The sequence below is a fragment of the Salvia miltiorrhiza genome, chromosome 8 (genome assembly GCF_028751815.1).
Source record: "Salvia miltiorrhiza cultivar Shanhuang (shh) chromosome 8, IMPLAD_Smil_shh, whole genome shotgun sequence".
NCBI lineage: Eukaryota > Viridiplantae > Streptophyta > Magnoliopsida > Lamiales > Lamiaceae > Salvia > Salvia miltiorrhiza.
Genome location: NC_080394.1, coordinates 3,761,913 through 3,775,259, shown reverse-complemented (window position 1 = coordinate 3,775,259; position 13,347 = coordinate 3,761,913). Strand labels below are relative to the sequence as shown.

The window sequence follows — 13,347 nt, the reverse complement described above, 5'->3', positions numbered from 1 at the left end:
ATATTTATTTGTTAAATGGAATACCAAAGGTGGTCAAAAGTTAAAATCCGTAAAAAAGATAGATGATTGAAGATCTTATAGATCGATGTTTTTTTTTTTTTTTGATCGGGCAAAGTCATGTTAAATTGCTTATAGATCGATGCTTATAGATCGATGCTAAATTGAATTAAACGGTAATTGCTAAAAAATTCAACGACCTTTGATAAAATTTTGGTTTTCGATATGTTTAACAAATTATTGCAATAATAATAAAACATTTTAATTTATAACAAAAGAAACACATTTCATACATCTCTACGGTTCAATATTGTGCGTTTGATGCACTATATAAGTTAAGATTGTTAAATAATCTGGGTCTATGTGGGCGTTTGGTAGCTCATATTATTTAACAAGTCGACTCGTGATAGTTAAAATGTCTTATCTTATTCTACTATTTTACCTTGATAAGTAATACCTCCTCTATTGTCATTTATTTATTATTAGATAGATAACTAACCTCTTTTTTCGTATATTATTTATCTTGATTTTGCTAATCACATTAGTTCTAGATAACTAATATTATCTTTTTATATTATTTATCTTACTTTTATTAATCACACTATTTCTAAGCACCATGCACTCAGTAAAGAGGCAAAAACATTATGACACACGACTTGTCTATTCTACTACAAATTCAAAATTGACGGTATCAAATAAAATTAATTAAGTCAAAAATTCGTAATATTTAGCACTTCACAAAATCTTGGGTACACCTGGGTGTACCGTACAACTGGGTTGACCCATATCCAAAATAGTATTATTATTCAAATCAGGATGTGGATCAATATTTAAATAAATGTGTAACCCGATTGTACGGTACACCCGGGTGTACCCAAGACCACCTCTTAGCAATTAACTCAATGTAATAACTAACAATAACTATAGCATCGAAGATATTCCAAGTAAAGTAGAAGAAGATGAGGACGGCAGGCTTTAAGATGATGTTTGAATCGTAAATTATGGGCTTGGGCTTAAATCTAATGCCCATATACAGTGAACTGGCCCAAGATGTGATTTTTGGGCCTTTGGGGAGCTAATTTTAACCTTTATTTTATTTTATTTTATTTTAGGGCCCAACAATGTAATTATTGAAAAATAGGGCATTTGTTTAAGACTGTGCCTTATTTTTGCAATTAATTGTGTAATTAGTGGCTTTCAGTGGCACTTAATTTTGTCAAAAATGAACTAAGTTAAGTTGGATGGGACAACTCAATAAATAAATAAATACAGGTCAAGCGAGACAGAATGAAAGAAATATAAAATTTTAATTTTAATTAGAAATCGTAAGCTGAAAATAACTTATAAAGCATCTGAAAAAAAATAATAATAATAATAATTCATTGTCGAAAATTGCTAATTAGAATCAACATGGAAAGCAATGCCGATTGACCCATCTTAGTTGTTGAATATATTGAGAATTCTTCGTAGATCCGTTGCGAGTCCTTCTGTCCTGTGTTTGTAAATGAAGAATTATTGAGAGATGAAGAGATAAATAAAGATGAAGAGATGAAAAGGGAATATCTCAATATATTTTTTTTATCCTAATCCTGCCAATGGATTGAAATTCCTAACAGCCAACACATAGATCCGACCATAGTTAGACAATGAAAAAAACTAAATAATTTGGTTAATCGATAAATAATAGAGCTAAGTACCACATATGTAGATCCCACCAAGTGATGCTATTTCAACGAAATAATAGCACATCCAAAATTTGGTTCCATGCCCATTTATAATATATTTAAAAAAATATATCAATTTAAAAATTAACTGATAATTTTTTATTATAATAAATCGATCGAAGGTTTATTTATAAATTACTATTTTTCCTTTCTATTTCCTTTTCTTTATCTTCTTATTTTCTATTTTATTTCTTTTTTAAAATTGTGAAATTTCTTTAATTATAAAATATTTGATATGCATATCACGATGAGATCTTTAATTTGATATATTTTATCCAAATATTGAAATTAAAATGTAAAATTTATATTTATTTAAAGGCTAAATTTAAGAAAATTCCCCCCCCCTCTTATTTTATTAATAAATCTATTTTTAATCATGTTTTATTTTTATTGGGGTTATTAGAGCCTAAATACACCAATTTTGAGGGTAGTTTGGTTATTGCAAAATTTATTAATGCTATTTGGACAAAATTTGTCCGGACAAAAATAAGGTTAAAATTTTTTAAAAATTAATTTATTCATAAATTTTGATTCAAGTTTAAAAGGATTTAGTTAGTTTTATTGTTTTCTCTATATTGTAGTTTTTTCGTAATTTTTAACAATTTTTTTATTTTTTATTCTTTTATTTGTAGTTTGTGTACTTTAAAAATAATAATAATTAAAAAATTTATTAAAAAATTACAAAAAAATTACAATATGAAGAAAACAATAAAACTAGCTAAATCCTGTTTTATTTTGAACCAAAATTTTTAAATACATTTATTTTATAAAATATTTAACTATATTTTGTCCGGACAAATTTTGTCCAAATAGCATTATTGATTGCAAAATTACTGCAATATTAAAGTTAATGTATTTATTGACTTCTTTAAAAGTTCATGTGCAAAACCAAATTACTCCTCTAGTTGGTGTATTTAAAGTTCATGTAAAACAAGACTACCCCAAAATTGGTGTATTAAATGCTAATAACCTTTTTTTTTTTTTTTTTGCTTTTTCATAATATCCATTTTATTATTGTGAATACATCTTTATTTACTTAATTTGCAATTTCAGTAAAACAACGACTAATTAAGAAATCGGTTCAAGAATCTAACAAAATTGCTGAATAGATAATAGGAATACCGTCTTTTATTTAAAAGAAGAAAAAAGAACTAAGATACTAAGATTATTCCAATTCAAAAACTAAACATATTCACACAACTATGTACCCTTCAATATCTCTTTTGACGGTCTCGGGCTCGGGCTCGGGCTCGGGCTTGGGCTTGAGCTTGAGGAAGACCTCCGTGAGAACCTTCTTGGACTGCCGAGAAACATTCACCACCTTAATGGCCTAAACAAAATGTAACAACCATTAATTGTGATTAATAAATCCTAATTAGTTTATAAAAAAATCCCTAATTAGAAATTGATAAACCCTAATGCACCATGCATTCAAATCACCAAAAAATCTCTTGAAAATCGTACCTCGTCGACGCCGAAATCCACCACCTTCTCCTCCAAGGCATCGACGTCGTCGATGCCGAGCCTCTTGAAGAGAGTGACGATGGAGACGGCCGACATCGGCGTTATCTCCAAATCGTCCGTAATTATGTAACGCGGAGCTTTGCCGCCGCTTCCACCCGCCGGCACCGGCGGCGCAACATACGCCATTGTCGCGTCCATGTAAACTAAGCAGTACGAGCAAACCGCCGAGGGATCATCGGAATACTCGGGAAAACCACAATACCCGCAGCAGTAAACCCCATTGGTCGATTTCTTGTCGACGTTTTCGATGCTTTTGCAGAGCTTTGTTAAAGAGCCCGCCGCCGTGTCTTGTTGCCGGAGGAGAGAGATGACGGTCTCCGGCTTAGAGAGCATGCCGTACATGACGGCGGCGAGGTTTTCCGCGGTTTCGGCGAATAACACAACGCCGCGTTTGGCGTCGATCAACAGCTTCAAGCTAACGCTGGGATTCGACATGCTTCTTTCTTTTCTTTTGTTTTCGTGTAGGGTTTAGGGTTTATGACGTTTGTGGGAAATTGAACAATAGTTTTTGTGATGAATGTAGGATATATATATATATATATATATATATATATATATATATATATATATATATCGAACGATATAGAGTTCTATTTGTAATAGAAGTATAAATCCCACTTTTATTGAATTTATATTAGAAATTAATTATTAAATTATTTTCGAGGATTTGCGAAGGCCATCTTCTATATACTTACGTATCATTATCGGATATGTGTGTGGATTAGTGGATGGATGACAAAATATTTAAATAAATGGTTAAAAAAATAATAACTCTCCTATATATACGAGTCACAAGGGGGAGGAAATATCTGAATGAATCAAATCAATGCATATCTCAGTCTGTTTTGGTACGAATCGATAATAGTCACCACCCAATAATAATACAAATTAAATTATCGCCTTGGGTTCGTGTTGGATCAAATGAGATCATCTGTCCCACTATTTTGTGTATACCATCGTGTACCATTTTTAATTTATTATAATTTTTTATTATATTTTCTTCAATTTTAATTTATTATGCTATAATACTATAAAAAGATAATTAACAAGGGTTCACTCATCCAATAAGGGTTTATAATTATTTTTGGGCAAAGGTGCAGATTGCCCCCTGAACTACACCCCTCTAGAGATTTTAGCCCCCCATACTCGGTCAAAGCGCGTTGACCTCCCTGAACTCCCGAAAGAAGGGTGCAATTAAGTCCACCCGTTAAACGCCGTTTTCTTAATTTTTTTTTTTTTTTTGTTGTCTTCCGACCACCTCTCTCACACACGGCGCTGCTGCACCACACCAGAATCAGCCGCACCGCCTCGGCGCTGGGAATTCCAACGATTGTCCACGCTATTGTCCGCCTCTGCACCGACGTTTCTCCACCTGAGTTCGACGCCCCTCTCACATTCCTTCACCAAAAAAAAAATGAACCCTAGCCTCATCCTTCTCCAAACTGAAATCTGTTGCCGCCGCCGTTCATCTCGGCTTTGCTGCTGCTAACGAGCCGACGAGGATGAAATCTGCCGCCGTCGCCGTTCATCTCGGCTTCGCCGCTGCTAACGGGCCGGCGAGGCTGTACTCCATCCCTCGATCTTTCCTGTCAATTACACATCCCCTTAAAAAATCCAGCCCTAATTTCCCCCTTTCCAATCGTCGACGCCGCCACCGCTGAAGATTCGACATAGATTCTGTGGGGAATCTCAAGTTCCAGATGGCGACTTGCAAGATGGAAGCGTAGGATGAGTTGGCCTTGGTGTAGATGATGTTGGAAAACGATGAGTCGTCGTCGAATTTCTCCAACAGACATTCGAGGAAGTGTTTGTGGCCATCGGTGGAAGCTGCCGGCAAGAAGGAAAAGATGAAGAAGATGATGAGAGTGAGAGAGGAGAGAGAAAGATTCTTCATGTTGAGAGAAGCCGGCGGCTTGCAAGATGGAAGTGGGATGAGTTGGCCTTGGTGTAGACGACGTTGGAAAATGACGAGTAGTCGTCGAATTTCTCCGACAGACATTCAAGGAAGTGTTTGTGGCCGTCGGCGGAGGAGGAAAAGATGAAGAAGATGATGAGCGTGAGATTGCAAAAACGACGACGTATTGCCCTCTTAATTTTTTTTTTTAAGAAAACGGCGTTTAGCAGCCGTTTAACGGGTGGACTTAATTGCACCCTTCTTTCGGGAGTTCAGGGAGGTCAACGCGCTTTGACCGAGTATGGGGGGCTAAAAGCTCTAGGGGGTGTAGTTCAGGGGGCAATCTGCATCTTAGCCCATTATTTTTTTTATATTTATTTGAATTAATAATTGATTATTTTGGTTCATTAATTCAAAGTTAGGGTATATAATTTTTAAAAATTTTAATTTTAGTGATAAATACTAATTAGAGTTCATAATATAATAATACTATTTTTTATTTTTATAAAAAATAATTATAGAATAAATAAATTAAGAGTGGTGCACGGTGGTACACACAAAAATAGTGGTGGGACAGAGGATCCCATCTGCGTGTTGGATATAGGTCGGTTTTAATTTGAAGTGTATTATTACATTGTTGAATATATATTTTAATAATGTTTTTTTTTTTTAAGATTTAAAATTGCGTTTATGGTGTAAAATGACAAATTATGCTTTATTATTGTTGTTATTATAAGCTTTATGATTTTCATTTCGTTATAGTGTGTACGTGTAAATTTAAATTTTAATACTCGGTAATTATTCTATATGCTTGAATTTTAAAAATAACAACCTTTCATATTTTATTGTTACTAAATTTAATTAATGCTTAAGTATAAATACAATAAAGTTTATAATTAATATTTATTGTTAAATGTTGTACGCATTAATTTGAATGCTTATACTAATATAAAGATATATATTTATCAAGCATTCACTATATATATAGTAATAAAATTATTTTTGTTATTTTAAATTATAAAGATTTATAATTACACATTTTCCTATAAATGTCTATTATTTATATTTTTCCACCTGCAAATATCTATAATTTATATTTTTCCACTTGCAAATATCTGTAATTTATATTTTCTCCTTCAAATATTTGTAAAATATATTTTTATCCTTAAAATATTAAAAATTTACATTTTCTTCCTTTAAAATAAATATAATTACATTTTTACTTCTATAAAAAAATTTGAATTTAATTTTTAAAACTAAAATTACGAAATTCATATTAAACTATTAAGAATCACCCAACAAAAGTTAATGAACAACTCATTCAAAAAATAAATACACAAATTGAATATAAATAAATTCAAAGTGTCGAATGATTTCATGCCACATTTCTGTAAATTGAACACGCATACCAAACAAAATAAAGTATTGTGCATCTTCTACAAAAAACTGCATAAGTATGAAAAAAAAAACAAAAAAAATAGAATTGTTGAAATAACCTAAAAAAAAAAAAAAAACAGCAAAACTTATGTTATATTTCACGACTAGAACTTTGATTGAAACACTCGATGAAAAATTTTAGAATTTACTTTGATCCAAACAATATTTCCGTGTTCTCATTCATTCTACATATTCTCTCCACCATTGTATCACGAAGTTATGCAATTCTTCGAATGCAAATTTGTATAGGCTGCATGTAAATCAACAATGTATTCCATAAAGAGTCACAAGAATTCTCATCCAAACAACCTACAAGGTGTAAATGAGCCGAGTCGAGTCGAGTATTGCTATGCTCAAACTTGAGCTAGGCTATATTGATGAAGCTCGAGCTCGAGCTCGAGCTCGATTCGGCCGAGCTTGATTTTTTTGAGCTCGAGCTCGACTCGATGCCATATTCGTGAGCTCGAGCTCGACTCGATTCAGCTCGATTGTGGAGTCATACTCGAGTTTGAGCTCGAGTTCGAGCTCATTTAAGCTCGGTGAGCTCGAGCTCATTTAAGCTCGTCTGATTAATGCTTCAACAGATACTATGAACAATGTTCCCTTCAGTATTTTGCTATACACAATCGGAGACTCTAAGCAACTCTCTCCATTATATTTATTGATATAGGAACAACACCAAGACCAACAACAGGAAACATAAACAAGATAATGATATACACTGCACGAATGTCGTTTCTAGACACAACAAAAATTTAGAAAACAGAAAGAAAAGAGCCATCGCGGCGTCGCTACTGCTATCGCATCGGGCTGGGAAAGGGCAGTCGGTGCCCGGTGGTGACAGATGATGCTGCTGTCGCGCCGGGCTGGGAAAAAGAGAGCCAAAGGCGACGGCTTAGCTCTGCACTGCTGCTGCTGTTAGGCTCGCCGGAAGGACGAGCCGCCGTCGCGCCGCGGAGCCCGGTGGTGGCAGATGATGCTGGTGTCGCTCGCTCACCGGGCTAGGAAAATGAGAGCCAAAGGCGGCGGCTCTGTGCTGCACTGCTGCTGCTAAGCTCGCTGGAAGAATGAGCCACCGTCGCGCCGAGTGTCGGGGTGCGCGTCAGCGGTCGCCGGTCGCCAGTCATGGGAGATTGGGGGCGGCTGCTGTTCTGAGATAGGACTTAGGTTCAATTATTGTGTGATTCAAATTCAGTAATTGTGTTAATGGGCTTAGGGTTTGGGGATTGGGCCATCTTTATGGATCTGAAAAATATTTTAATTTTGGGCCTACAAATAATATATTATATATATAATTGTTTGAGCTCGGTACCTATTCGAGTAATTTTCGAGCCGATCCCGAGTAGCACGAGCTAGCTCCACTCACTTACACAACTTACAATCCCAAAAGGTTACTGTAATTGGCATGAGAGAGGTTCAAATTGACACAAAATATCATGTGAAATTCAAAAATAAACAAGCAAGGAGAATTAAACAAACCATGATAGGAACTTTAGAAGAGCATTAATTAAACAAACCACGACTGAAAAAACGGTTCACGAATCTAATAAAATTGCTGAAGAGATAATAAGAATTCCGTCTTTAAAAAAGAAAAGGAAAAATAACAAGATAATTTGAATATTCCATTTCAAAATCTAAACAAAATCACACTGCTATGTAGCCATCATCACTTTCACTTTCACTTTCTACGGTCTCGGCCTTGAGGAAGACATCCGTGAGAACCTTCTTGGATTCCCGAGAAGCATTCACCACCTTAATAGCCTGAACAAAATATAACAAACATTTTATTAATTGTGATTAATAAATCAAAATTGAAGATAAATAAATCCCTAACTAGAAATTGATATATAAAATAAACCCTAATGCACCATCATGCATTCTAAATTTCCAGAAAATCGAACCTCGTCGACGCCAAAATCCACCACCTTCTCCTCCAAGGCATCGACGTTGTCGAGGCCGAGCTTCTTAAAGAGAGTGACGATGGAGATGGCCGACATCGGCGTTATCTCCAAATCGTCCGTAATTATGTAAAGCGGAGCTTTGCCGCCGCTTCCACCCGCCGGCACCGGCGGCGTTACTGGCGGCGCAACATACGCCAGCGTCGCGTTCATGTAACCGAAGCAGTACGAGCAAACCGCCGAGGGGTCACCGGAATACACGGGAAAACGACAATACCCGCAGCAGTAAACCGCATTGGTCGATTTGTTGTCGGCGTTTTGGATGCTTTTGCAGAGCTTTGTTAATGAGCCCGCCGCCGTGTCTTGTTGCCGGAGGAGAGAGATGACGGTCTCCGGCTGAGAGAGCATGCCGTGCATGACGGCGGCGAGGTTTTCCGCGGTTTCGGCGAATAACACAACGCCGCGTTTGGCGTCGATCAACAGCTTCAAGCTAACACTGGGATTCGACATGCTTCTTTCTTTTCTTTTGCTTTCGTGTAGGGTTTAGGGTTTATGACGTTTGTGGGAAATTGAACAATAGTTTTTGTGATGAATGTAGAATATATATAGAACGATAGTTCTATTTCTAATAGAAGCATATAAAACAAATAAATATAAATCTCACTTTTATTGAATTTATATTAGCAATTATGTAATACAATAGGGTTTAGGGTTTATGACTCACCTACATCTGCGAGTCACAAGGGGAAGGAAATATCCGAATGAATCAATCCATGCATATATATCTCAGTCTGTTTTGGTACGGGGTTTTCTATGCAATAATAAGATTCACACGAATCGATCGATAATAGTTACGACCCCATAATAAAACAAATTAAATTATCGCGTTGGGTTCGCGTTGGATATAGGTCGGTTTTAATTTGAAGTATATTGTTACATTGTTGAATATATACTTTAATGTTTTGTATTTTTTTTAGATTGGAAATTGAGTTTATTGTGTAAAATTACAAATTATGCTTTATTATTGTTGTTATTAATTATAAGCTTTATGATTCTCATTTTGTGTACGTGTAAATTTAAATTTTAATCGATCAAAACATGAAAAATATCGTGTCATATTGTGTTCATACTGTGTTTGAATTTGAACAATTCATGTTGAATCTGTGTTTGAGTTTGAACAAATTGTATTAAATTTATATCTATCAATAATAGTTATTGATGCGTCTGAAAGATAAAATCCACGCATTACATATGTCCAAGTTATGTTTTGATACGAAATATTATCTAGATACATGAATAATATGATACAGAAGGCATCGAAGGGATATTTTGTCTTTTCCTCCAACAATTGAATAACACAAATATATAACTAAGAGCATGGAATTTTGATGCTGATATATGATAATAGCATTAATAGTTTGTAATTTTTTTTTTTGATCGGAAAAGGGAATTTCATTAATCAATGGAAAGGTACCAGGGGTACCCCAAAAAAGGTAAACAACAGCCCACAGAGAGGCCGAAAAAAATAGGAGGACAAGAGGGGTTGGACAGAACCGAGCCCAACATCAATTCGCAAGAGAAACAACTTTGAACCAATCTCTGAAGGAAAAATCAGCTGAGCTCCCATACTTAGAGAACACCTGCGTCCAACTCCAAACGTGTGACTTGATCTCGGCTGTCACTCCATCCCTGCTCCACTTACCTTGCTTGAACCGAACCTCGTTCTTTTTTTTCCAAATGCACCAGACAGTGCAGATCCAAATACCAGTTATATTAATAGTTTGTAAATAATATATGCATCATAGAAATGCAAAGTTATATTAACAAGCTAGTTTTCGATTTCATATGTTACGCAATGATTGAAAACGATTGAAAATGACAGTGCGTATATGGAGGTTCAGAGGCGAGAAAAATTAAATTTAAGAATGGTTCTAATTCGTAAACCGAGAAGAATTAAAAATAAAAAAATAATCCAACTAATGTCAAAACCCAATAGCTTTGCTAATTAGAATACTTGATCACCTCTACGCACAATAACGATTGACCTATCTCAGTTGTTGAATATATTAAGAATATATTTCGCATATCAATCGCCAGTCTTTGTGTCCTGTGTTTTTAAATCAAAATAATTATCAGAGATTAAGATATCAAAGGGACTATCTCAATTTTTTTATATAGTTACTCAATATAAGAAACTAAATTGATAAACACTTGAGCTAAGTAGCACATTATACGTAGATCCCTCAAGTGATGCTATTTTCAACGAAATAAAAGCACATCGAAAAATAATTGGTTCCATACCCCATCTATGCTTCTGCACTTCAGTTGCTCTACTGATCCAAAGTGTCTAATAATCTCAAGCCACATTTATGCAAATTGAATACACATACCAAACAATATAAAGTATTGTGCATCTTCTACTTAAAACTGCACAACTATAGAAAAAAAATTTAGAAGTTGAAATAACCTATTCCAGAAAAATTTTAGGATAACACTGATCCAAACATTTCCATGTCCTCATCCACACTAGATTCTCCCTTCCATTGTGTCACCAAGTTATGCAATGCTCAGATGTCGAATTCGAATTCGAATTCGTCTAGGCTGCACATAAATCCAACAATAATGTATTCAATAAAGAATCACAAGAATTCCCATTAATTCCAACAACCTACAACTTACGATCCCAGAAAATCACTAGTATTTGGCATGAGAAGCAATGAGATGTTCAATGGTTACTACACATAAGAAGAAGCAAGATGTAATTTTATAAGAAGTAAACCAATAACATAATATGTCAAATATACTCCCTCCGTCCCACGAATCTAATAAAATTGCTGAATAGATAATCAGAATTCCATCTTAAAAAAAAAAAAAAAAAGCATAAGATAATTTGAATATTCCAATTCAAAATCAAAATAAAACTGCTATATATTTACCCTTCAATTTCACTTTTTACGGTCTCCGGCTTGAGGAAGACATCCGTGAGAACCTTCTTGGATTCCCGAGAAGCATTCACCACCTTAATGGCCTGAACAAAATATAAGTAACGTGCATTAAATTAATTGTGATTAATGAATCAAAATTGAAGATAAATAAATCCCTAACTAGAAATTGATAAACCCTAATGCACCAAATACGCATTCAAATCACCAACAAATCTCAAGAAAAATCGAACCTCGTCGACGCCGAAATCCACCACCTTCTCCACCACGGCATCCCCATCTTAGACGCCGAGCCTCTTGACGAGAGTGACGATGGACATGGCCGACATCGGCATCATCTCCAAATCGTCCGTGATTATGTGAACCGGACCTTCGCGGCCGCTTCCACCCGCCGGCGGCGCTAGTGGCGGCGGCGATACGTACGCCATTGTCGTGTTCATGTACCCGAAGCAGCGCACGCAAACCGCGTAGGGATCATCGGAATACGCGAAATAACAAAAATTGCGGCAGCAGTAAATCTTATTGCTCGCTTCTTTGTAGTCGACGCTTTGGATGCTTTTGCAGAGGTTCGCTAAAGAGCCCGCCGCCGTGTCTTGTCTCCGGAGGAGGGAGATGGCGTTATCCGGGTAAGAGAGCATGTGGTACATGACGGCGGCGAGATTTTCAGCGGTTTCTGCGAATAACACAGTTCCGCGCTTAGCGTCGATCAATAGCCTCAAGCTACAGCTGGGAATCGACATGTTTCTTTCTTTTGTTTTTATTGTAAATAATATTATTTATTATTTATTGTACATTACTTATTCATATATATATATATATATATATATGATGGAACGGTAATATACAGTTTTTATGAGAATACAGAATCTGTTTCTCTCTTCTTTCTCTCCTTCTCTTCTCTCCCTGAATCTTCCATTCTTACTTTTGAATTGCTTGCTCAAGAAGATATTACAACACGTTATCAGCACGAGTCTCTAACCAATTGAGTGAACACGGAGATAGACCATAAGAAAAAATCATGTTTTTCTTGCAAGAATGTCAAACACAAACTTGCAACTCATGGAGAATGAAAGTACATTGTGTCTAGTGGATAGTGCCACAACACATACTATACTTACTGATAGAAAATATTTCCAAACTCTTACTGAAAAAAGGGGGAGCGTCACTACAATTGCAAATGACAATATCCTTATTGTCGGCTCTGGAAGAGCTTCTCTAATACTCCCTATGGGTACAGAATTAATTATCAATGATGCACTTTTGTATCCACAATCAAAACGTACCCTTCTTAGTTTTAAAGACATCCGACTAAACGGTTTTCACATTGAAACTGAAACCGATAACAATAGTGAATTTCTTCTCATCACTCAAAATGTTGGATGTAGGAAAAAAATTCTTGAGAAGTTCCCTTCTTTCTCCTCTGGGTTGTATTATACTCATATTAAATCTAACAATCATGTTGCGTTAAGCATAAAATTTAAAGACCCAAAATCTTTTATATTATGGCATGAACGATTGGGTCATCCTGGGCAAAATATGATACGTCGGATTATTAATAATGCTATTGGGCACAATATACAAACAAAAGATCTATCATTTTCAAATGATTTTGTTTGTGAAGCATGTGCAAAAGGTAAGCTTATAGTACGACCTTCTCGTACCAAAGTTAAATTAGAATCTCCTTCTTTTCTTGAACGAATTCAAGGAGATATATGTGGACCAATTCACCCGGCTTCTGGACCATTTCAATATTTTATGGTCCTGATTGATGCTTCTACTCGATGGACTTATGTATGCTTATTATCTACTCGCAATAAAGCATTTGCAAAGCTTATTGCCAAAATAATCGAATTAAGAGCTCAATTTCCTGATTACCCAATAAAGTCCATTCGAATGGACAACGCCGGTGAATTCACATCAAAATCTTTTGA

The 13,347-nt window shown here is 35.4% G+C and overlaps 2 protein-coding genes and 1 long non-coding RNA gene across 3 annotated transcripts; all 3 read right to left on the bottom strand.

Moving 5' to 3' along the window:
• Window positions 1–1,333: 1,333 nt before the first annotated feature.
• On the bottom strand, window positions 1,334–3,762 carry LOC131000109 (uncharacterized). Its single transcript, XM_057925876.1, has 3 exons — window positions 3,186–3,762; window positions 2,930–3,051; window positions 1,334–1,489 (listed from the first exon to the last, which is right to left on the bottom strand). Exons 1-3 carry the CDS (start codon window positions 3,678–3,680, stop codon window positions 1,435–1,437), a joined length of 672 nt encoding a protein of 223 aa, XP_057781859.1. The 5' UTR covers window positions 3,681–3,762; the 3' UTR covers window positions 1,334–1,434.
• Window positions 3,763–8,062: 4,300 nt separating this feature from the next.
• Window positions 8,063–9,070, bottom strand: LOC131000108 (uncharacterized). The gene is made up of 2 exons (XM_057925875.1): window positions 8,478–9,070; window positions 8,063–8,337 (listed from the first exon to the last, which is right to left on the bottom strand). Exons 1-2 carry the CDS (start codon window positions 8,982–8,984, stop codon window positions 8,221–8,223), a joined length of 624 nt encoding a protein of 207 aa, XP_057781858.1. The 5' UTR covers window positions 8,985–9,070; the 3' UTR covers window positions 8,063–8,220.
• A 1,609-nt stretch (window positions 9,071–10,679) lies between these two features.
• LOC131000107 (uncharacterized) lies at window positions 10,680–12,168 on the bottom strand. The gene is made up of 3 exons (XR_009093659.1): window positions 11,650–12,168; window positions 11,411–11,502; window positions 10,680–11,075 (listed from the first exon to the last, which is right to left on the bottom strand). It is a non-coding gene; the product is annotated as an uncharacterized LOC131000107 (long non-coding RNA).
• Window positions 12,169–13,347: the final 1,179 nt, after the last annotated feature.